Source organism: Triticum aestivum, chromosome 4A (genome assembly GCF_018294505.1).
Source record: "Triticum aestivum cultivar Chinese Spring chromosome 4A, IWGSC CS RefSeq v2.1, whole genome shotgun sequence".
NCBI lineage: Eukaryota > Viridiplantae > Streptophyta > Magnoliopsida > Poales > Poaceae > Triticum > Triticum aestivum.
Genome location: NC_057803.1, coordinates 593,984,396 through 594,010,430, shown reverse-complemented (window position 1 = coordinate 594,010,430; position 26,035 = coordinate 593,984,396). Strand labels below are relative to the sequence as shown.

Here is a 26,035-nt window from a genome sequence, read left to right as displayed (position 1 = left end):
AAATTTGCACACAATATACACAAAATTTTGTGTTTTTTATAGTAGGCAAGTATAAACATATAACAATGGAATTTTCACAAAAGAGGTTTCTAAGAAGGAATCAATTGGTGGCATTGATATTACCATTAAATAGGAAAGAATGTGAATTAAAAAATAAAACAAATCAAAATAATGAAGTTTTTTAAGGATTAATAAATTACTAGCATTGCTTACCCTTTAAGAGGATATGAAATGAAAAAAAAATCTAAAACAGATAATCATAAAATTTGCACACAGTTTATATAAAAAATAGATTTTTTATATTATCAGAACAAAAAAAATATAAGAAGGAATGGATTAGTGGCATTGGTATTGCCCTAAAGAAGAAATGAAATGAAATAAAAAATAAAACAAAATGAAACTACTATTTTTTTAAGAAAGAATGAATTTGTGGCTTCAGTATTACCCTTTAAGAGGAAAGATAGTGAAACAAAAATGAAAACAAAACCAAATAATGAAGTTTTCTAAATAATAATGAATTAGTGGCACTGGTGTCACTATTTAAGAAGAAAGGAAAAAATATTTAAAACAAACAATGAAAAATTTGCACACAATACACAAAATTGCACTCTTTTAAAATATGCAAGAATAAGCATATTATGGTGGAATTTTGCAAACAAAATTCCTAAGAATTAATAAATTAGTGGTATTTGTGTTACCCTTAAAGAAGAAAGAAAACGACATACAAACTATTAAAAGAAAAACAATGATGTTTTATAAGGAAGAATGAATTAGTGACATTGGTATTACCATTTATGACGAAAGAAAAAAAATTAAAAAACTTGCACAACTTTGCCCTGAAATTGCACTTTTGTAGTATGCAAAAGACAAACATATAATAGTGCAACTTTCTGAGAGGCAATTACCGCAACTTTCGCACATATTGTATAATGTTTGTGTGTGTAATGTATACTCACCCAACATCCCAAAGATACCCACAAAATAAAAGAAAAACAAAGCGACCAATAACCAAAAAGAAAAAACAATAGCAAAAGGGCATAAAAGCAGGAATATATATGTATTTTGAAGGGGTGGGGAAAAATATATAAAGGGGTAGAGGGGAAGGTTGGGGCATTTCCTATTTGGCGCCACAGGCGCCAGTTAACGTGCATTTTGTTAACTGGCGCCTGCGGCGTCCGTAAATGGGCCGGCCCGTCTAGGCGCCGGTGGATGATTTTTTTAAAAAAATTCTGTGAACTTTTTTGAGATTGATGAACTTTTTTGAATATTGATGATTTTTTTTTTCGAAATTTAATGAACATTGTTCTTGAAAATGGATGAACTTTTTTTCAGTTCCGTGAACTTTTTTCTTTCTAATAAAATCTGCCCAGATATTGTTTCCGTAGTAAGGAAAGTAATCTCCCGTCATCCAGGAGTAGCACACACAGGCACAGCCTGCTTGAGCAAGCCAGCAGTAGTCCGGCCACTACCTTAACGTGCCCATATATATTCTCGCCGACGGTGACAGACCAACCGCCGATCCAGCTAGTTCTCCTCGTCTGCCATCGCCCGCCGCCCTGAGCATGCAAAGCGCCTCCATCCATCCCCTGCTTGCCGTAGCCCTCCCGCCCCCCACCCCGATTGGCTCGCACACAATCTCGACCACTAGCTCCGGTGTTTAGGTCGTCGCCCTCCCCTTCACTCCAACGCCTTCCGCCATGCTCGTCCGTCCAGACTCCTCCTACTGGCATCCATCCATCTCCCTAGAGTAGAGAGAGAGAGAGAGAGAGAGAGAGAGAGAGAGAGAGAGAGAGAGAGAGAGAGAGAGAGAGAGAGAGAGAAAGAGAGTAGAGAGCCTTATATTGCAGTGCAAGAATTGATTACGATCCTTCAGAATCAGATTATAATGTCTCCGATAATTCAACTCCTAAGCTGAAGCAACCATCCGCTCCAAGGCATGCGGTAAGTGGATTAACCCTTGAGAAGAGCCAGTGACAGATCAAGTGATCGTTACGGTTGGCGTATCGCCGCCATGTTCAGTTCCTTTCTCTAAATCTCTTTGAATAACGGCGCCTTGTGTAGCTTGCATTGCAATCCCAGGCAGATTACTTGTTCGGAATGGTTCGTTGGCCACTCTCTGTCTGCCTTTGCAAGCTCCGAACCCGCGATCGGTGATCGGTATATATAGGCCACCGTTCATCGGCATTAGCCTCAGATTAACCAGCCAGATCAAGCGATCGCCAGCCAGTATAGCTCACAGCCGCCCTCGCGCACACTACTCGATCGGTGCGCGCGCGTCACGTCGAGCATAGCAATGGCGATGGGTGGCAACGCGGGGGGGCGTGCCGGCGACGGCGGGGAGGACGACAACATCATCCTGAACCCGGAGTTCGACGGCGGGCTGGACGGCTGGTCCGGCAGCGGGTGCAAGATCGAGCTGCACGACTCGCTCGACGACGGCAAGGTGCTCCCGGCCACCGGCAAGTACTTCGTGGCCGCCACGGGGAGGACCGACACGTGGAACGGCGTCATGCAGGACGTGACGGCGCGGCTGCAGCGCAAGACGGCGTACGAGGTGGCGGCTACCGTGCGTCTCTCCGGGGCCAACGTCTCGCCGTGCGAGGTCCGCGCCACGCTCGCCGTGCAGACGACGGACGGCAGGCAGCAGTACATCGCCGTCGGCAAGTACGTTCGAGCCTTGTCCGCGCCGGATAACTCATCACTGTGATGAAACCGGAGTTTTTCATGCCGTTTTTGCTCTTCCGCGTGGTGCAGGTTGCAGGCGTCGGACAAGGACTGGGCGCAGCTGCAGGGGAAGTTCCTGCTCAACAGCACCGTGGCCAAGGCAACCATCTACATCGAAGGCCCGAAGGCCGGCGTCGACCTGCTGCTCGACTGCCTGGTGGTCAAGCACGCCCAGAAGGCACCGCCGTGCTCGCCGCCGGACTTTCAGGTGAACGCCATTCTGGTAACTCTGAAGTTCGTCATCAGCACCAAAGTTCAGTATCCGATCCATCAGATAAGCTTTCACGTTGTAATAACACAACAAATTTTAGTACTACAATCGAAGCATCAGCTAAACTCTCACGTTACTGTTCCACAAGTATGTTGCCTGAATCGTAGAAGTACCTTCTTAATACCATGCGTCAAGACTGCATGCGAGGTACGTACAACACAAAATTGAAAACAGTGCTTCAGAAAGTGAGCGCGCACCTTAAAGCAACGACAAGATCAGGAATTCAGGAGATATATTTGCCCGGATCTTAAAGCGTTGACAACATGGGTCAACTGGTCAACCATGCACACCAAGAATCATCACGCCATGCAAACGGTGGTCAAAGTTCTTTTTCTAAGGAAAACTTCCTATTTGTTCATCCTCTGAGCACCAACAAAATTTTTATCGAGGTCTATAGAGCACCTAACGATGATTACAAACACTGCAGTGAGCCGAAGGCACGCCATGGTCATCATCGCTTCTACGCTGAAGCCATATCAAACTTGTTATAGTAGACAGTCATGAATGGTTTTAATCCTGCTTCTTTTCTTGTACAGAATCTTGAGTACGGTGCCAACATTATCCAGAACAGCAACCTCGACGACGGCCTCAACTGCTGGTTCCCGCTCGGGCCGTGCGCGCTCGCCGTTCGTGATGGCTCGCCGCGCGTGCTCCCTCCAATGGCGCAGGAGTCCCTGGCGCTGGACGACGAGCCGCTCAACGGCAAGCACATCCACGTCACCGGCCGAACGCAGACGTGGATGGGCCCCGCGCAGATCATCACTGACAAGCTTACCCTCCACGCCACGTACCAGGTCTCGGCCTGGGTCCGCGTCGCCGGCCAGATGACCGGCGCGCAGAACATCAACATCGCCGTCGCCGTCGACAGCCAATGGCTCAACGGCGGGCAGGTCCTGGCGCGTGACGAGCGGTGGTACGAGATCGGCGGCTCGTTCCGCGTGGAGGCCAAGCCGGCATCACGCGCCATGGTGTACGTCCAGGGGCCCGATGCCGGCCTGGACCTCATGGTCGCCGGCTTCCAAGTGTTCCCTGTCGACCGGAAGGCCCGGGTGAAGCACCTCAGGAAGATCACCGACAAGGTGCGCAAGCGTGATGTGGTCGTGAAGCTGACGGGGGCTGACGGCGCCGTGGTGCAGGCCGCAGAATGTGTGGATGTGCGCGTGCGCCAGGTGTCCAACAGCTTCCCGCTGGGCGCGTGCATCATGCGCACCAACATGGACAACGAGGACTTCGTGGATTTCTTCACCAAGAACTTCAACTGGGCCGTGTTCGGGAACGAGCTCAAGTGGTACTGGACGGAGCCGCAGAGGGGGCAGGTCAACTACGCCGACGCCGACGACCTCCTCAAGCTCTGCTCCGACAACGGCATGTGCGTGCGCGGCCACTGCATCTTCTGGGAGGTGGACAACATGGTGCAGCAGTGGGTGAAGACTCTCTCCACCGACGACCTGTCCGCTGCCGTCAAGAGCAGGATCGACAGCCTGCTCACCCGATACAAGGGCAAGTTCCGGCACTACGATGTCAACAACGAGATGCTGCACGGCTCCTTCTACCAGGACAAGCTCGGCAAGGACATCCGCGCCACCATGTTCAAGACGGCCAGCGAGCTCGACCCCGACGCGCTGCTCTTCGTCAACGACTACAACGTGGAGGGCATGTGCGACATCCGCGCCACGCCCGAGGCCTACATCGAGCAGATCATAGGGCTGCAGGAGCAGGGCGCGCCGGTGAGCGGCGTCGGGTTGCAGGGCCACGTGAGCAACCCGGTGGGGCCGGTGATCCGCAATGTGCTGGACCGGCTCGCCGTGCTCGGCCTCCCACTCTGGTTCACAGAGCTGGACGTGTCGGCGGCGAATGAGTACGTGCGCGCCGACGACCTGGAGGTGATGCTGCGGGAGGCGTACGCACACCCGGCGGTGGAGGGTGTCATGCTCTGGGGCTTCTGGGAGCTCTTCATGAGCCGCGACTCCGCGCACCTCGTCAACGCCGAGGGGGACATCAACGAGGCCGGACGCCGGCTGTTGCAACTGAAGAAGGAGTGGCTCACGCACGCGCACGGCCACGCCGACGAGAACGGGGAGTTCAAGTTCCGCGGCCATCACGGCGCGTACCACGTCGACGTGGTCACGCCCACCGGCTGCAAGATCACACAGGAGTTCACCGTCGACAAGGATGACTCGCCCATGGTGCTCAACATCAATGTGTGAGCAATGCACGCGCGTTCCATCGATAACTCGATATATATATGGCGGGGAATTAAGCCCTAGATACTCTCTGAAGCAATGCTTTATATATAGCATATATGCAAATCTAAGCCCGGATCGATGTCCGAGAAATAAGGGTTTGTGGAAATTCTTATGTTCATCAACTTGAACGTGCTATATACACGCAAATATGTGATTTATACTGCATTTCTACGGTGTGCTTGTAAGAAAACAAAGTGCTAGAGCCAAATAAATATGTTTGCCTATTAATCATTAACATAGTAGCAAAAGAAGAAAGGCAACATCAACTCCTTGCCCTTGAATAGTTGCCCCAAGATCGGAGAGCATGTTCTGCGGCATCACGGCACGTACAGCAAAATGTGGTCACGCGTACCGGTGACAAGGATGACTCGCTCACGGTACTCAACATCAACGTGTGAGCAATGCGCGTGTCCCATCCATAAGGCCGCGCTTGGATTGTGTGTAACTTAATACAGGTGTGTGAATTTTACAAGTGTATTTTACAGGGCTAGACTAATTTGCGGCCGGAAAAGATACAGACGTACGGGGGCGTGTATTTTTTACAGGTGTATCGGAAGGAAACACGGTAATCCAAACGCGGCCTAAATTGATATATTGATCTTTCAAATAAATTGGTATATTGATCGGGAATTAAGTCCTAGATACTCTATGAAGCAATGCTTCATACTCAAGTCACGCACCCTGTGTCTTCTTTCTGTAGTCGACACATAATATATGCAAACCTAAGCCTGGACCGATATCCAAGGACCGCACTACAAATATGATGTCAGCTTTTTAAACATGGCAAAACGAACGTTTTCTATGGTAAATTTTGTGTCGCTACACTGGTGAGGGAGTCCTGAATTAGGAGGTCTCCGGACAGCCGGATTATACCCTTTGACCGGATTGTTGGACTATGAAGATACAAGATTGAAGATTTCGTCCCGTGTTCGGATAGGACTCTCCTTGGCGTGGAATGCAAGCTTGGCAATACGGATATGTAGATCTCCTTCCTTATAACCGACTCTATGTAACCCTAACCCCCTCCGGTGTCTATATAAACCGGAGGGTTTAGTTCATAGAACAACAACAATCATACCATAGGCTAGCCTTTAGGGTTTAGCCTCTACGATCTCGTGGTAGATCAACTCTTGTAATACTCATATCATCAAGATCAATGAAGCAGGAAGTAGGGTATTACCTCCATCGAGAGGGCCCGAACCTGGGTAAACATCGTGTCCCCCGCCTCCTGTTACTATCCGCCTTAGACGCACAGTTTGGGACCCCCTACCCGAGATCCGCCGATTTTGACACCGACATTGGTGCTTTCATTGGGAGTTCCACTGTGCCGTCACCATAAGGCTTGATGGCTCCTTCGATCATCGGTAACGATGCGGTCCAGTGTGAAGTTTTCCTCCCTGGACAGATCTTCGTATTCGGCGGCTTCGCATTGCAGGCCAACTCGCTTAGCCATCTGGAGCAGATCGAGAGCTACGCCCCTGGCCATCAGGTCAGGTTCGGAAACTTAAACTACACTGCCGACATCCGCGGAGACTTGATCTTCGACGGATTCGGGCCCATGTCAGGTGCGCCGCACAATCACGACGAGCATGACGTAACTCTGCCATCAGACAGTGTTTGGGAGATCACACCCGCAACTACTTCAGCCCTCAATCCGAAGCAAATCGTGCCATCCGAGGACGGGGGATGGACCCCGCCATGGAGGCCGCACTCTCAGTGGCGATGGAGCCGGATACTGACTTCACCCCTTATGAGAGCCGTGTTGCCGAACCACTGGATTCGTCTCCGGCCACGGACTCCGAGCCGCCTGCGTCCGTGCCTATCGAATCCGATTGGGCGCCGATCATGGAGTTCACCTCCGCGGATATCTTTCAGCACTCATCTTTCGGCGACGTGCTAAATTCATTAAGGTCTCTCGCCTTGTCAGGAGAACCTTGGCCGAACTATGTCCGGCTAGAATGGGATGCGGACGACGAAGAAATTCGCTCCCCACCCACCACCCACTTAGTAGGCACCGTCGACGATTAAACCGACATGCTCGACTTCGACTCCGAAGACATCGACGGTATGAACGACGATGCAGGAGACGAACAGGAACCACCGCCCACAGGGTGCTGGACCGCCACCTCATCATATGATATATACATGGTGGACACCCCCAAAAAGGCAATTGCGACGAGACATCGGGAGATGACCCCTCCAAGAAGCAACCCAAGCGCCGATGTCAGTGGAGTCGCTCTAAGTCCCTCCATAGCAAAAGTAGTGATACCGGCACAAGAGACAATAACACTTCGGATAGTGCCGAAGACGACAACAATCCCCTCCAGCACGATTTAGAATGGGAGGGTGAACAAGCTAGCCCTCCAGAGCGGGCAACAGATAGAGAATCGGAGGAGGACAATTACATGTCTCTCTCCGAAGACGAGGCGAGCCTCGGCGACGAAGAATTTATCGTGCCTGAGGATCCCGTCGAGCAGGAGCGCTTCAAGCGCCGGCTTATAGCCACATCAAATAGCTTAAAGAAAAAGCAACAACAACTTCGAGCTGATCAAGATTTGCTAGCACACAGATGGACCGAAGTCCTTGCGGACGAGGAATACGAACTCGAGCGCCCCTCCAATAGTTACCCAAATTGTAGGTCGCTACCCCGACTCGAGGAGGAAGCATTGAAACCTACATCACCAGTGTACGATGCGGCTGACCGGCCACCTCGTGGCCGAGCCAGAGAGGCGTTTTAGCCTGAAGTTCAGCCCGCACCCCGCCGCTACTCAAACAAAAATACCAAGGCCCGGGGCAACACACGGGACCTGCGAGACGTATTGGAAAGCAGGGCAAAACATGCAAGGTCGATATACGGGTCACGGGGGCGCGCGCCAACGCGGGACGATGACCGTCACGCCAGATACACTAAAAGTAAATCCGGCCGGGCCGAATACAGCAGACAAGACTCATATGAACTGCGTCATGATATAGCCTGGCACAGAGGCGCCGCACACCCCCTATGCTTCACTGATGAAGTTATGGATCACGAATTCCCGGAAGGTTTTAAACCCATAAATATCGAATCGTATGATGGTACAACAGTTCCCGCTGTATGGATTGAGGATTCCTCCTCCACATCCACATGGCTCTCGGTGATGATCTGCATGCCATCAAGTACCTCCCACTAAAACTCAAAGGACCAACTCGACATTGGCTGAATAGCTTGCCAGCAGACTCCGTCGGCAGTTGGGAGGATTTGTAAGACGCATTCCTTGACAACTTCCAGGGCACTTATGTGCGACCACCGGATGCTGATGACTTGAGCCATATAACTCAGCAGCCAGGGGAATCGGCCAGACAATTCTGGACACGGTTCCTAACTAAGAAAAACCAAATTGTCGACTGTCCGGATGCAGAGGCCTTAGCGACATTCAAGCATAACATCCGTGACGAGTGGCTCGCCCGGCACCTCGGCCAGGAGAAGCCGAAGTCTATGGCAGCCCTCACGACACTCATGACCCGCTTTTGCACGGGCGAGGATAGCTTGCTGGCTCGCAGCAACAATACATCAAGGAATCCGGGCACTTCGGATACCAAAGATGCCAACGGCAGACCATGTCGTAACAGACACAAGCGCCGCAACAGCAGTGATAACGCCGATGATACGACAGTCAATGCCGGATTCAGAGGCTCTAGATCCAGTCAGCGGAAAAAGCCATGCAAAAGAAGTACTCCGGGCCCGTCCAGTTTGGATCGCATACTTGATCGCTCGTGTCAAATCCACGGCACCCCCAATAAGCCAGCCAATCACACCAACAGAGAATGCTGGGTGTTCAAGCAGGCGGCAAGTTGAATGCCGAAAACAAGGACAAGGGGATGCATAGTGATGACGAGGAGGAGCCCCGGCCGCCGAACACGGGAGGACAGAAGAGGTTCCCCCCCACAAGTGAAGACAGTGAACATGATACACGCAACCCACATTCCCAAAAGGGAACGGAAGGATGCACTAAGGGACATCTATGTGATGGAGCCCGTTGCCCCAAAGTTCAACCCATGGTCCTCTTGCCCGATCACCTTCGATCGCAGGGACCACCCCACTAGTATCCGTCATGGTAGATCCGCCGCATTGGTCCTAGACCCCATCATCGACGGATTTCACCTCACTCGAGTCCTTATGGACGGCGGCAGCGGCCTGAACCTGCTCTATCAGGATACAGTGTGCAAAATGGGTATAGATCCCTCGAGGATCAAACCCACCAAAACCACCTTTAGGTGCGTCATCCCAGGTGTAGAGGCCCATTGCACGGGCTCAATCACACTGGAAGTGGTCTTCGGATCTCCGGACAACTTCCGAAGCGAGGAGTTAATCTTCGATATCGTCTTGTTCCGCAGTGGCTATCACGCACTGCTCGGGCGAACCGCATTTGCAAAATTCAATGCGGTATCGCATTACGCATACCTCAAGCTCAAGATGCCAGGACGTAGGGGGGGTCATAACAGTCAATGGAAACACAGAACGCTCGCTCCGCATGGAAGAGCACACTGCGGCCCTCGCAGCAAAAGCACAAAGCAGCCTTTTAAGGCAACCGCCAATTCGTTGATACAGCCCCCGGACACCGTCAAGCGAGTCTGGAGTAACCTGCAACAGGATCACCTGGCACGTTTAGAGCTCGCCTAGCAATTCGTCCCCCGTCCCAGTCCCAGTCAAGCGACGAAATCTGTGCCGCGCGTACATAATTACGCACTGGAAATACTATGGGCATAGGCGGGGGCACGATTAGGGCACGTCCCGTAATGCGGCTTAACCGCCCTAGGGGCTGCATACCGTTATCATTTTTCTCTTTTAGGACCTTACTCTCTGGAAGCCCTTTCCGGCAGTATGATTGCCGGACACATTACGGGAAGGAACAACCAAGGAGGCAAGAAGCTAAGACGTACAAGGGAACCCCCAGGTGGTTTCTAATAACAATCGATATACCCGCTTTTTACTACCCATACGCAGCTTGCCCTTGGATAGGACATGCCAAATAATCCTATTTTTTTGCTTATTGCACTACTTGTATCAGTACGCTTCGGCGTATTATTTAAATAACAATGCATAACATTAGTCTATTATTGCATTATCCATCCCTTTTTTCTTATATGTTCATTTACGACAACTTGCACCCGTACATTCTGGTACGGTCAGTACGCCAGGGGCTTTCATTTACCGCATAATATGGCGTGAGAAGTCCGAACACTTTCGATAGTGCGGCACCTCGAACTTATAGCATTATATGCATCGGCTCCGAATCATGTCTGGGGTCAATAGTTGGGTTTGCCCGGCTCCCATGTTTTGGTACCTTAAGTTCCACTATATCGGCTAAGGTAGCGCTGGGAGAACTACTGCGATTATGTCCCGGTTCTTCTAGACGAGCACCTTAGTAGAGAAAGCCGAAAACTGGCTATCAAGATAAGGCGAGAGCTGGTCGTTGTTCGAGAGGTCTCAAGTCCTTAAAGACTTTTTCCACTTCAGGCGAGGAGTCGGCCTTGCCCGACTTAGGCGTATATAGCGCCCCAAATTCGGCCTTCCGAATACTAGGGGCTTCGCCAAAATTTAAAATTGTAGACTTGTATGGCTAAGTGAGAGTGATAAAACCTTATAGTATGATTGCCTGGTTTGTTGTGCTGAACATCTCCCTCAAAGGACCCAAAATTGGGATAAAGAGTGCTCAGGTTTATCCCGAACACCCTAGTACTAGTTACATGGGGGCAGAAGCCGACGACTGGCCAACTCTCAGATTTTATAAACGGCCGCACAGAAGGTAATATTTTAAATTCAAAAAGCGTTGCATAGCGCAAATGAACTCGTTTCACATTACAGGATCACATGAGCATGTTCATTCAAAAATTACATCTCTAGCACATTCCTCCGCCACAAGGCGGGAACCCTTCAGGACACTATCATAATACATTTTGGGGCAGCGATGCTCCTTGCCCTCTGGCGGCCCCTCCTTCACCAGCTTTACGGCGTCCAACTTCGCCCAGCACACCTTCGCCCGGGCAAAAGCCCTACGCGCACCCTTGATGCAGACGGACCGCTTTATGACTTCGAGCCGTGGGCAGGCATCCACAAGCCACCTCACCAGACCGAAGTAGCTGCTAGGCAGGGGATCGCCAGGCCACATCTGGACTATAAGACCCTTCATGGCCTGTTCGGCCGCCTTGTGAAGCTCGACCAGTTGCTTCAGCTGGTCGCTCAAGGGCATTGGGTGTTCGGTCCCAGTATACTGAGACCAGAACAACTTTCCCGTCGAGCTCCCCTCCTCAGCTCGGTAAAACTTTGCGGCATCCAGTACACTGCGGGGAAGATCTGCGAACGCTCCTGGAGAGCTCCGAACTCGGGTAAGTAAAAGGAAAGTTTCCTTCACATGCTTGCTTTGAATAATGAATGCCTTACCCGCTGCGATCTTCTTCACTGCATCAATCTCCTGGAGGGCCTTGTGGGCTTCAGCCTTGGCGCTTCGTGCGCTTTCGAGCACCTTCGCAAGCTCGAACTCTCGCGTCTTAGAGTCAAGCTCCAAGAACTCATGTTTTCTGGTGAGAGCCTCGAGCTCTTGCTGCACCTCGCCTACCCAGGCTTCTTGCTTTTCCCGCTCAATGCGCTCCTTGGCCACTTTGTCTTCGGCCTCGCACAGCGCCTTCTTCAGGGTCGCCACCTCGGTCGTGGCACCTGGCAAATTCATGATGATCCTATTACTTTACAATCGAATTTCTTTTTAATATATAGACAAGGTATTGCTTACCTTTGCTCTCCTCGAGCTGCCTCTTGGTAAGGCCGAGCTCTTCCTCGGACCGCTCAAGGTCCTACTTCAGTGCAGCGACCTCCGCAGTACGTGCGGCAGCGGCTAGCAGTGAAGCCTGCATATGCACATAGACATATTCTGATTAGACTCCTGAGTCATTATTTGATCCTCTATTCGGCCTTTCTTCGCGAATGCCAAACAGAGCATCAGGGGCTACTGTCTATGCGGTAATATTTTCCTATATTTTGATTGCTTACCTGAAAGCCTGTTAGGAGGCTGGCACAAGCTTCGGTTAGTCCGTTTTTGGCGGACTGAACTTTCTCGATCACCGCACTCATGATAGTGCGGTGCTCTTCATCGATGGAAGCGTCGCGAAGCGCTTCCAGCAAGTTGTCCGGTGCCTATGGATGGACAGAGGCCACCGGCACGGGCGGATTGCCCCTCTTAACGAGGGATCGCCTGCCGGAGTCCGGAACCACCGAAGGTTCCTGCGCAGTGTTCGGCCGGGGGCCGAACTTGGAGCCCGTGGGAGTCTTGCTCCCTTTGCGCCAGGGTCCGGAAGGTCTCCTCGAGGCGCCCCCAATACTACCTCCCCTCGGCTCGGTTCCTTTTGAGACAACACCTCAACATTGTCCGTAGGGCAAGGGGTGGAGGCGGCCGGAAGTGAATCGCTATTCATATCCGACGAGTCCAAAGAACCATCCGACGAAGCTTGGGGGAGGCTTCTCAAGTTACTTAATGCTTTGCCTGATCATCCTCTTAAGAAACCTGAAATACTTGATATCTTTTATAATGGACTAACCGATGCTTCCAGAGATTACCTGGATAGTTGTGCTGGTTCTCTTTTCAGGGAAAGAACACCGGATGAAGCTGAAATTCTATTGAATAATATGTTGACAAATGAAAATAATTGGGCACCTCCTGAGCCAGCTCCTGAGCCAACTCCTGCTCCAATTACTGAGCCTATTCCTAAACCAACTCCGAAGAAGAGAGGTATTTTATTTCTCAGTCCCGAAGATATGCAAGAGGCAAAGAAATCTATGAAAGAAAAAGGTATTAAAGCTGAAGACGTTAAGAATTTACCTCCTATTGAAGAAATACATGGTCTTAATATACCGCCTGTTGAAGAAACATATGATCTTAATTATTTATTTACTGAAGAACCTCCTGATCCCGGTGTCCCGACACAGGTAGTAAAGGTAAATTCTCTCTGTAGATTTGATGAAGGAGATATCCCTCACTATAAGCCTGCGAGGCAATGCTTTGATGAGTTTGATAATTTTATTGTCAAACAAGAAAATTTCAATCTTATGTTGGTAGACAATTGAAATATGATTCCGGTACGCTTAAATACTTGGGTGATTATATGGCTAATATTAAAGGTGAACTTAAACTTGTTAGCAAACATGCTTCTATGATTACCACTCAAGTAGAACAAGTACTTAAAGCTCAAAAAGAAGTGCTTAATGAAATGAATAGTAAGAAAAATGATTATGCTGTTAGAGTGGCTACTAGAACTGGTAGAATGACTCAGGAACCTTTATATCATGAAGGCCACCCTAAGAGAATCGAGCAAGATTCTCAAAGAAATAATATTGATGTTCCTAGTTCTTCTAAAAAGAAGAAGAAAAATGATAGAACTGTGCAAACTTCTAGTGAACCTATTGCTGAACCACCTGATAATCCAAATGATATATCTATGTCTGATGCTGAAACACAATCTGGTAATGAACATGAACCTAGTAAAAATATTAATGATAATGTTCATGATGATGCTCAACCTAGTAATGATGATGATCTAGAAATTGAACCTAGTGTTGATCTTGATAACCCACGGTCAAAGAATCAACGTTATGATAAAAGAGACTTTGTTGCTAGGAAACATGGTAAAGGAAGGGAACCTTGGGTTCAGAAACCCATGCCTTTTCCTCCAAACCATCCAAGAAAAAAGATGGTGAGGATTTTGAGCGCTTTGCTGAATTGATTAGGCCTATCTTTTTGCGTATGAGATTAACTGATTGCTCAAAACAAATCCTTATGCTAAATATATGAAGGATATCATTACTAATAAAAGAAAGATACCGGAAGCTGAAATTTCCACCATGCTTGCTAATTGTACTTTTAAGGGTGGAATACCAAAGAAACTTGGAGACCCCGGAGTACCTACTATACCTTGCTCCATTAAAAGAAATTATATTAAAACTGCTTTATGTGATCTTGGAGCCGGTGTTAGTGTTATGCCTCTCTCTTTATATCGTAGACTTGACTTGAATAAGCTGACACCTACTGAAATATCTTTGCAAATGGCTGATAAATCAACTGCTATACCTGTCGGTATTTGTGAGGATGTACCTGTTGTGGTTGTGAACGTTTCTATTTTAACGGACTTTGTTATTCTTGATATTCCCGAGGATGATAGTATATCTATTATTCTTGGAAGACCTTTTGTTAATACTGCAGGGGCTGTTATTGATTGCAACAAAGGCAATGTCACTTTTCATGTTAATGGTAATGAGCATACGGTACACTTTCCGAGGAAACAACCTCAAGTTCATAGTATCAACTCTATTGGAAAAATTCCATCGATTATATTTGGAGGTTTTGAATTTCCTCTTCCTACTGTCAAGAAGAAATATGATATTCTTATTATTGGGCATGTGCATATCCCCGTTGAGGTAACTTAGTGTTATTCGAAATTTCTTCGGTTTCATGATTATCGGAATGAGTTTGTTAACAAGACTTGATCAACCTTGTTAGTGGATTCTTTTTGATGAGCATGAGATGGATGAAACTAGAAGCACAAACTTCTGTACCCCTCTTTACTTTCTGTTATTTATATTAAATAAAGTAAAAATAGTATTTTCTGTCTGTTTCCTGACTTATCCGTGCAATATAAAAATATCCCGAAAATAAAAGTCCTCAGAATACCATGCCAATTTAATATGATTTTTTTCGGGAATATTTGAGGATTTACTGTGCAAAAATTACCGCGGGAGGAGCTGCCACCTGGCCACGAGGGTGGTGGGCGCCCCCCCTATAGGGCGCGCCCCCTGCCTCGTGGGCCCATGGTGGCCCTCCTCCACTTATCCCAGCACCCATCTTCTTCCTCTATCTCACACAAACCCGAAAAACCAACTCAAGCACGAGTTCCAGCCACTTTTGCTGTGATTTTCGATCTCCTTGCTCAAAGCACCTCTCGCAAAACTGCTTGGGGAGATTGTTCCTTGGTATGTAACTCCTCCATTGGTCCAATTAGTTTTTGTTCTAGTGCTTTATTCTTTGCAAATTTGTGCTGCATAGGTGACCATGCTCTTGAGCTTGCATGTCAAATTTATATGGTTCCAAGTAGTTCTAATGCTTGATATAGGCTCTAGGTACTTGTAGGAGTAGTTGCTATCAGTTTTATTGAAGTTGGTTCACTTTTATTTTGAAGTTACTAAAAATTTCAGAATTTTTCAGAAAATGATGAGGAGATTATTGAGGGGCTCATCGAGCCAAAGCTCGGAGGAAAAGGCACCAAAGCCTAAGTATAATTTGCCACGCACTGCGGAGATTCGGGCGTGTGAATGGCCTTCTGATGATTTCTTGAGAGCAGCCGGTATCTATGAAGATTTTCATGAATTGGCTCACAATGCAGGCCTCACCGCTTTCCCCCACGACCAATGCAATTAGTATCTCTTACTCACAAATACCTTTGTGCAAAACTTTCATTTTCATTCTAGGAACTCACCACCTACGGTGGAGTTTCATTTATATGATGAGCATAAGGAGATGTCACTTTATGATTTCTGTCGGATTTGTTTAGTCCCTTTTAAGGGCAAGACAGAAGAACCACATCATGATGATGTGGCTGGGTTTATTGATAATATCACTGTAGGAGAAACGAGGAAGGTTTGCGACGCACGAATCACTAGCATACATTTTCCTGTTTGGCGTTACTTTGCATTATTTGCTAGTCGTTGTTTAATTGGACGCGGAAATTCTGGAAACCTTAGTATCCCTGATTTAATTATTCTACTCCAAGGTTTATACAGTGATAACACTTTTAGTTTGGGCGGTATTATTGCTAGACGGTTAAATATGAACCATACTAAGGGCCCCATCTTTGGAGGCATCTATGCCACAAGCCTAGCCGCACGTTTTAACATACCTATTAGGCATGCTGAGAAGGAAGAAAAGGTGCTGCCCCGTGTTTATCTAGATCATAAAAGTATGGTGACACATGATTTTATTGTTAAAAATAGGGCAGGGGAGCTTAAATATCAATTGTTCTTTAATAAACATCATCCTGAGACTATTACCTTGCCTGCTCCTTCTTTGTTTGATTTGACTGCAGGCACGTACCTTGTTCCGTTGACGGCTATTCATGCCTACCGGAACCCTGCACCAGTCGAGGAGCCAGAACAGGAACCACAAGATGAGCCTCCACGATAATCTGTTATTCTTGGGATCCAAAGATGACTGTCAGCCAGTGGCAGTCAGAGTCTTCTTCTTCATCACAGTATGATCCCAACTATTCTTCCTCATCACAGTACGACCCCAACAACTATTATTATGGATATCCGCCAGGCCAGCCGTGGCCATAGACCAACTTAGGCCAAAAGCCTAAGCTTGGGGGAGTACGTATTTCTCACCGACATTACATTTATGCTCACACACGCTCATTGCTAGATGTCGGTGCTCATACTTTTTCATTGTATCATCCATGCTAGTTTATTTTCTTTTTCCTGTTTTCTTCTTGTGTGTTTGTTAAACCTTAAGAAAAACCAAAAAAATTAGTAGTAGTTTATTTTTCTGCTGTAGTAGTAATAATTAAAAAGAAAACCCAAAAATATTTCCCGTTCTTCTTTTGCTTGTTGGGAGCTTTCCCGTGTAAATAGTTTTATTTCTTTTCTTTTCTTTGGGGGTCAGTAGGAGAAGACCATAATTAAATTGTTGAAGTGGCTCTTATATGCATTATTGTTGATTTAACCAAGAGCCCATATTGCCTTGTCTTCTCCTGTTTATTGAATGCTCGCAGATTCCAGCTTAGTCCAATGCACGTGCACTCTTATTATTATTCACACCGTTCGGTCGTGCAAGTGAAAGGCAATTATGATGATATATGATGGACTGACTGAGATGAGAAAAGCTGGTATGAACTCGACCTCTTTTGTTTTTGTAAATATGATGAGTCCCTCGTTCTTGATTCAGCTTATTATGAATAAACATGTTTGCAATGACAATTAGAGATCATAGTTGCTTGTGCCATGCTTGATTAGCTATGAGTTATAATGATTTACCTTGTATGCCAACATGCTATTGAGATGATTATGATGTGGTATGATGGGGTGGTATCCTCTTTTGAATGATTTAAGTGACTTGACTTGGCACATGTTCACGCATGTAGTTGAAACAAAATCAACATAGCCTTCACGATATTTATGTTCATGGTGGATTATATCCTACTCATGCTTGCATCCAATGTTTATTAATTTTAATGCATGTACATGGCTGTTGTCGCTCTCTAGTTGGTCGCTTCCCAGTCTTTTGCTAGCCTTCACCTGTACTAAGCGGGAATACTGCTTGTGCATCCAATCCCTTAAACCCCAAAGTTATTCCAGATGAGTCCACTATACCTTCCTATATGCGGTATCTACCTGCCGTTCCAAGTAAATTTGTATGTGCCAAACTCTAAACCTTCAAATAAACATTCTGTTTTGTATGCTCGAATAGCTCATGTATCAACAAAGGCTGTCCTTATCTTCCGTGTTAGGCGGGTTATTCTCAAGAGGAGTGGACTCCGCTCCTCACTCACGAGAAAATGGCTGGTCACCGGGATGCCCAGTCCCATGCTTTATGCAAACTAAATCAAAATTAATTGCAAACAAAACTCCCCCTGGGACCTGATGTATGTTGGAGGCACTCGTTGTTTCGAGCAAGCCATGGATTGATGCTTGTTGGTGGAGGGGGAGTATAAACTTTACCATTCTGTTTGGGAACCGGAAGATATCGCCATCTCTTAGTTGTTACGTTGACAATGAAAGTATACCGCTCAAAATACAATTTATCTCTATTGCAAAACCGAGCTCTGGCACCTCTACAAATCCCTGCTTCCCTCTGCGAAGGGCCTATCCATTTACTTTTATGTTGAGTCATCACCCTCTTATTAAAAAGCACTAGCTGGAGAGCACAGCCGTCATTTGCATTCATCACTGTTAATTTATATTGGGTATGACTATGATTGGATCTCTTTTACCATGAATTACAATGTCTAGTCAGTCCTTGATCTTTAAAGGTGCTCTGCATTTATGTTTTGCGGTCTCAGAAAGGGCTAGCGAGATACCATCTTGTTATATCATATTATGATTGTTTTGAGAAAGTGTTGTCATCCGAGATTTATTATTATGACTTGCTAGTTGATTATGCTATTGATATGAGTAATTGTGAGACCTGAGAATTATTGCAAATGTGGTTAGTTATGATCTATGCTGAAAACTTGAATGCTGGCTTGACATAGTTACAACAACAAGAGCAAACAGAGTTTGTAAAAGTTTTTCTTTCTTTCTTTCAGTTTGTCAACTGAATTGCTTGAGGACAAGCAAGGGTTTAAGCTTGGGGGAGTTGATACGTCTCCGTCGTATCTACTTTTCCAAACACTTTTGCCCTTGTTTTGGACTCTAACTTGTATGATTTGAATGGAACTAACCCGGACTGACGCTGTTTTCAGCAGAATTACCATGGTGTTGTTTTATGTGCAGAAAACAAATATTCTCGGAATGACCTGAAACTCCACGGAACATCTTAGAAAAAACAATAAAAAAGCCTCGCCAAAGATGAAGACCAGGGGGCCCACACCCTTCTCACGAGGGTGGGGGGCGCCCCCCCTAGGGCGCGCCCCCTACCTCGTGGGCCCCCTGTTGCGTCTCCGACTCCAACTCCACCTCCATATATTGAGTTTCGATGAGAAAAAAATCAGAGAGAAGAAATCATCGCGTTTTACGATACGGAGCCGCCGCCAAGCCCTAAAACCTCTCGGGAGGGCTGATCTGGAGTCCGTTCGGGGCTCCGGAGAGGGGGATTCGTCGTCGTCGTCATCATCAACCATCCTCCATCACCAATTTCATGATGCTCACCGCCGTGCGTGAGTAATTGCATCGTAGGCTTGCTGGACGGTGATGGGTTGGATGAGATTTATCATGTAATCGAGTTAGTTTTGTTAGGGTTTGATCCCTAGTGTCCATTATGTTCTGAGATTGATGTTGCTATGACTTTGCTATGCTTAATGCTTGTCACTAGGGCCCGAGTGCCATGATTTCAGATCTGAACCTATTATGTTTTCATGAATATATGTGAGTTCTTGATCCTATCTTGCAAGTCTATAGTCACCTACTATGTGTTATGATCCGGCAACCCCGAAGTGACAATAATCGGGACCACTCCCGGTGATGACCATAGTTTGAGGAGTTCATGTATTCACTATGTGCTAATGCTTTGTTCCGGTTCTCTATTAAAAGGAGGCCTTAATATCCCTTAGTTTCCAATAGGACCCCGCTGCCACGGGAGGGTAGGACAAAAGATGTCATGCAAGTTCTTTTCCATAAGCACATATGACTATATACGGAATACATGCCTACATTACATTGATGAATTGGAGCTAGTTATGTGTCACCCTATGTTATGACTGTTACATGATGAACCGCATCCGGCATAATTATCCATCACTGATCCGATGCCTATGAGTTTTCCATATACTGGTTCTCGCTTATTTACTTTTCCGCTGCTACTGTTACAATCACTACAAAATACCAAAAACATTACTTTTGCTGTCTTTACTTTTGTTGCTGCTACCACCACTACCATATTACTTTGCTATTAAACACTTTGCTGTAGATACTAAGTTTCCAGGTGTGGTTGAATTGACAACTCAGCTACTAATACTTGAGAATATTCTTTGGCTCCCCTTGTGCCGAATCAATAAATTTGGGTTGAATACTCTACCCTCGAAAGCTGTTGCGATCCCCTATACTTGTGGGTTATCAGATGCTAGGCATTTTTCCCACCATGGCGCCTCCGCACTCTGCTTGCTGGCCGACCACCACCTTCGGTTTAACATTGAAGGTCTTCAGCCACAGGCCGAAGTGGGGCCTGATGCGGAGGAAGGCCTCGCACACGATGATAAACGCCGAGATGTTGAGGATGAAATTGGGGGCCAGATCATGAAAATCCAGCCCGTAGTAGAACATGAGCCCGCAGACAAACGAGTGAAGGGGAAATCCCAGTCCGCGGACAAAGTGGGTAAGGAAAACTACCCTCTCATGGGGTTCGGGCATAGGGATGATCTGCCCCGCATCTTGCAGCCGGTGCGCGATGTCCGCGACCAGATATCCGGCTTCCCGTAGCTTTGTGATGTTCTCCTCCATGACGGAGGAGACCATCCACTTGCCTCCCGCTCCGGACATGCTTGGAGTGGTTTAAGGAGAAAGACGCGAACTTGGACGCTGGAGCTCGAGTGTGCGAGAATGGATAAGCAAGGAGGAAGAAGGCGTGGGTAAAAAGGGTGAATCTTTGTCCCTTTATAAGGGCGGAAGAGGCGATGCGCCTCCCCACTTACCTAGTAAAATCGCTTATTCCCTGAACGCCGTAATTGGTGGCGCGGTTGGGTTACCCATACCCGTATTGATGAGAATCCCGTGATAAGGGGACACGATCTCTGCTTCGACAAGACGTGTCAAGAAAACCGCCTCATGATATGTGCGGTGCTGATTGAGAAAAACGGTTCGAATAATGACCGGGCCATGGTATGATGTCATGCTGTCAAACGTGTCAGCAGATTAGATTTGTGGAAATATTATTCTCTCTACGGTGGTATGTGGAACTTGTTTTGCAAAGCCGGACACTATCCTTTTGTTCAAAATCTTCTATGGAGTATTCAGAGGAAGAACCCGCCTTGCAATGCCGAAGACAAATCTGCGCGCCAGACTCATCGTCGTTGAAGCCTGGTTCAGGGGCTACTGAGGGAGTCCTGGATTAGGGGGTCTCCGGACAGCCGGACTATATCCTTTTGCCAGACTGTGGACTATGAAGATACAACATTGAAGACTTCGTCCCGTGTCCGGATGGGACTCTCCTTGGCGTGGAAGGCAAGCTTGGCAATACGGATATGTAGATCTCCTTCCTTGTAACTGACTCTGTGTAACCCTAGCCCCCTCCGGTGTCTATATAAACCGGAGGGTTTAGTCTGTAGGACAACAACAATCATACCATAGGCTAGCTTCTAGGGTTTAGCCTCTACGATCTCGTGGTAGATCAACTCTTGTAATACTCATATCATCAAGATCAATAAAGCAGGAAGTAGGGTATTACCTCCATCGAGAGGGCCCGAACCTGGGTAAACATCGTGTCCCTCGCCTCCTGTTACCATCTGCCTTAGACGCACAGTTCGGGCCCCCCTACCCGAGATCCGCCGGTTTTGACACCGACACCTGGCATATTCTGTTTTCTTGCATGGATTTTCCCTCCTTACTGAAGGGAATTGCCATGCTTGCAACACGTGATTTTCAATCAAAATAAGTTCGATTTTTCATGCTTAAAAATCAAATGTTTTTCATGGCAATTTATGTTGGTACGAGGATGACAAATTTATTTGGCGATGATGGCAGTTTCCTAGTAAAAAATGAATGGGGGTGAATTTTCCATGCCTGCTAACTAAACTTGCCACACACAACAAATATAATTTGAAATGGAAAACGTTTGGTTTGCCATGCCTATAAAAATCTAATGTTCACAAGATATTCAAGTCCATAAGGCGGGGTTGTAAATTATCATGTTCATCAACTTTATTGTGCTATATACACACCAATATGGGAAATCCTTCTCTAGGCATGGGCTCATCTGCACCCATGTTGAATAAAAATATACTATAAAAATTCAAAAATTTCCAAATTTGATACGTGAGGTTCGACTAAATTTTCAAATCAATTGGACAACTGAGAAACCCTCGGCAAAAAAGACAAATTCGGGGTCTGTAAAACAATTTACTGTTCATGTACTGTTTTGACCCGATTTGTCTTTTTTGCTGAGAGCTACTCAAATATTCAAATGAGCTAAAATGGGGAGCGAACCTCACGCAATAAATTGTCTACCATGGGAAAAAATTCGGAATTTTTTGAATTTTTCTAGTATTTTTTGTGAATTGTTTTATGGCCGGGTGCAGATGAGGCTGGGCACCAAATCGCTGCACTTCGTAAATATGCTATTTGTACCTAAGCTAGGAGAATCTTGTCGGAAGTGTGATGGATACACATGCTTCCAGTTCCCGGCTACCCAAGTCACGCACCATGTGTCTTCTTTGTGTAGTCGACAAAGCGGTCCATCAAGGGGATTGCCGGAGTTCATGTGCCTATGCCGACTGGAGCTCACGCTCTCGCGCCTCCAGAGCCCCCCATTGTTTGACAATGCGATGTTTCTCAGCCAGGATGAGGATTTCTACTACACAACCTTCTTCCTGTAGATGTTGTTGGGCCTCCAAGTACAGAGGTTTGTAGAACAGTAGCAAAATTCTCTCAAGTGGATGACCTAAGATTTATCAATCCGTGGAAGGCGTAGGATGAAGATGGTCTCTCTCAAAAAAACCTGCAACCAAATAATAAAGAGTCTCTTGTGTCCCCAACACGCCCAATACAATGGTAAATTGTATAGGTGCACTAGTTCGCCAAAGAGATGGTGATACAAGTGCAATATGGATGGTAGATATAAGTTTTTGTAATCTGACACTACAACAGGACCCCTCCTATAGCAACACATTTTTCCGTATCTAAGAGTCCATATATGCGTTGTTAGTGCATTTACCAACGGTTTTGGATGCATTGCCTTAGCCAATGTTGCTAGCTCATAACGCAACACTTATATAGCCGTTGGTAAAAGGAATCGTTGCAAGAGTATAACACATAATACCCACTATTACTACACTTTTATACGTTGGTGCTGAATGTACAAGAATCCAAATCTCATTGCTTGGCAACAAAGAGTTTCCAACATGTCTTGGTACATATATAATGTGAATATTATTATTATATATATTGCCATCAATTAAATTAATGCTCCACACATAGGAAAAAATAAGAGAAAATACTCAGGAAGGGAAGAAATCATATATTGGATAAAAACTTTTGGATTACAATAGTGGATATTACATGAGGAACATCATCCAAATATGCTGCATAATCTAAATATTTTCTTCACAGCGAAGCGAAACTTTAACTGAAAGAATCCATCAACATCCCTACAACTAAACTAAAACGTAACTGAGGAACATCATCTAGCAACATCAACAACGTCCCTACAACTTAACAAAACCAAAAGCATCCATCATCATCATCATCACGAACTGGAACATCATCATCATTGCATTATACTTGCCACACACCCATATAATCATCCATATATCTTTTGAATCTACAAAAAAATAACAAATTGAATTGTTAATACACAATGCATTGACATGATGCAAGTAGTGATGAGGCAAGGTATTAGACGCATACAAAGGTTGAAAGCATACAAACACTAAAAATACTAAGTCGTGTTATCTCTATGTAGCAGCAAAGTCTCTAGAGACTGCCCACTTAGATGTCTTGTTGTTTAGCCTATTAGCTTGAACAAAATAGTTTTAAAAGGAGGTTTGATAGTGGGAGATACACTTGTGTAAATGAGAAAAGTATGGCACCTCCGCCCAAATGTTGAAAGTTACGCAACATTTATCATAATTTGCAAAATAAATATGTATTTATAAACCTTTATTATTTAAACTTTCGAGTGGCTATTTTCTAAAGGTGTTGATTACATTAGCAGCATTTTCTTGGTTTCAATATTGAGATTTTATGGAAAAGTTTATCATATGAATGAAATTCAAAATGGAGGATTGTCCTGATGTATATATCCAGGGAAGTTGTACTAGTTGAACAACGCATGGCAGTCTTAGCAAATAATGTACACTGAATACAAAATAAAATCACATACATGATCAGAGCATCGATTGGACGATATATGATGGTGTAGATTTTCTACAGTGATATATTTACCAAGAAGATATCTGCAAGAAAATCTATTATAAATCTCCAAGCATGGATATCTTAATGGCCATAACATCTTAATTAATAAATTGTTGAGCTAATCAAAGGAATGAATATTTAAATCACCTATTGTGAAATATATATTGCACTAATACTAAATCAAGCTTAAACTAATTTCTACTCCCTCCGTCCCATCATTTAAGACATTTTTTGACACTACAGTACTGTCCAAAAACATCTTACATTATGGGACAGAGGGAGTATAGAATATATGTTTGCAGCAAACCATAAAGTACCTACTGTTTCGTTGAAAGGTATCAAATTCCGTTAGTAATTATGCTGAACTATCCACCTTCACATTATACACTACATGTAGCAATATAGAAAGGATTAGTAACTGCAGTAGTATTAGTTTACTCAAGGAAGGGCTTCTCCATTATATCGTCACAACAAACAATGAAAAACGTAGGGTGGGAGCCTAGCAGGCTGATACTCAGATTCTTTTTATCTTTTGATATCTATGATTTTAGGTTGATGCTGATGTGTGCAAATTTCAGGTTAGGCTCATACATTACCAACCAACATTAGAAAGGAAGGAGTAATGCATTACATTAAATTACAGGGGGAAAGAAGGCAAATTACCTTAGAATGTAGTGATGCAAACCATGTTCCAGCAATACACAAAAAAATGCCGACATATGCATCTCGTCAAGCCATGGTACATCATGGTGCTTCTCTGTTTTGGAGCTCATTAGGAACCGGTCAATAGATCTACGTGCAATCTGAGGCATGATTTAAATTTCAACAAAATAATTACTTGTGCATGTGAGAAAACAAATTAGTCTCAAAGCTTAGGAAATTATTTGCAATCAAATCAGGGATATCCATCAAACAAAATAACATAGAATTGATCAGTATATTACTTGGTAGCATTAGTTAGATCCATCCGCACCTTACTGCCACCATGCTTGTAAACATCATGTGCGTTTTATGCCTCCAGGACCGCATCCAAGCGACCAAGCCTCATAGCTGCATCAACCTGCACTTCTCAAATTAATTCATATATACAATTAGTTGTAGGAAGTGGAGACAGGGCAACGTGCGTCGATGCATCATGAGGATAGAGGCAACCAAAGCGTCAGGCAATCAAAATCCGCCAAAACAGACCTGTAGGCTGCATTTTCTCACTAGAGCCTACGTCTCAAATTGCAGGAGCACGACATAAAAATGCTCAAAACGAAAACCAACTGCCTTCTTGCTCATTGGATACCTGCAATAAGTCTGCCCTACTTCATCGAATCTATGGTGGTAGCACTAGGGGTTAATCTTGCAGTTCAATCGAAGCATCAATTAACACTGTAGCAACACAACAAGATCAAATTGACCACAAGCAGCAGGCACTTGGGCCCAAGAAGTGGAAAATCCTAACACCACTGCTACGTTGGTTTTCCCCGAAGAGGAAGGGATGATACAGCAGAGTAGCGTAAGTATTTCCCTCAGTTTTTGAGAACCAAGGTATCAATCCAGTAGGAGGCCACGCTCAAGTCCCTCGTACCTGCACAAAACGATAGCTACTTGCAACCAACGTGATTAGGGGTTGTCAATCCCTTCACGATCACTTACGAGAGTGAGATCTGATAGATATAATATTTTTGGTATTTTTGGTATAAAGATGCAAAGTAAAAAGTAAAAGCAAAGTAAAAAGCAAAGCAAGATTAAAGTGATGGAGATTGATATGATGAGAATAGACCCGGGGGCCATAGGTTTCACAAGTGGCTTCTCTCAAGAGCATAAGTATTCTACGGTGGGTGAACAAATTACTGTTGAGCAATTGACAGAATTGAGCATAGTTATGAGAATATCTAGGCATGATCATGTATATAGGCATCACATCCGTGACAAGTAAACCGAAACGATTCTGCATCTACTACTATTACTCCACTCATCGACCGTTATCCATCATGCATCTAGAGTATT

At 45.7% G+C, this 26,035-nt stretch overlaps 1 protein-coding gene across 1 annotated transcript; it reads left to right on the top strand.

Moving 5' to 3' along the window:
• Positions 1 to 2,208: 2,208 nt before the first annotated feature.
• On the top strand, positions 2,209 to 5,406 carry LOC123087304 (endo-1,4-beta-xylanase 1). Its single transcript, XM_044509296.1, has 3 exons — positions 2,209 to 2,664; positions 2,755 to 2,932; positions 3,532 to 5,406. Exons 1-3 carry the CDS (start codon positions 2,294 to 2,296, stop codon positions 5,200 to 5,202), a joined length of 2,220 nt encoding a protein of 739 aa, XP_044365231.1. The 5' UTR covers positions 2,209 to 2,293; the 3' UTR covers positions 5,203 to 5,406.
• Positions 5,407 to 26,035: the final 20,629 nt, after the last annotated feature.

Coding starts and splice junctions, on each gene's coding strand:
- LOC123087304 (XM_044509296.1), top strand. CDS start 2,294: ATGGCGATGGGTGGCAACGCGGGGGGGCGTGCCGGCGACGGCGGGGAG. Junction 2,665..2,754: donor CAGTACATCGCCGTCGGCAA/GTACGTTCGAGC, acceptor CGCGTGGTGCAG/GTTGCAGGCGTCGGACAAGG. Junction 2,933..3,531: donor GCTCGCCGCCGGACTTTCAG/GTGAACGCCATT, acceptor TTTCTTGTACAG/AATCTTGAGTACGGTGCCAA.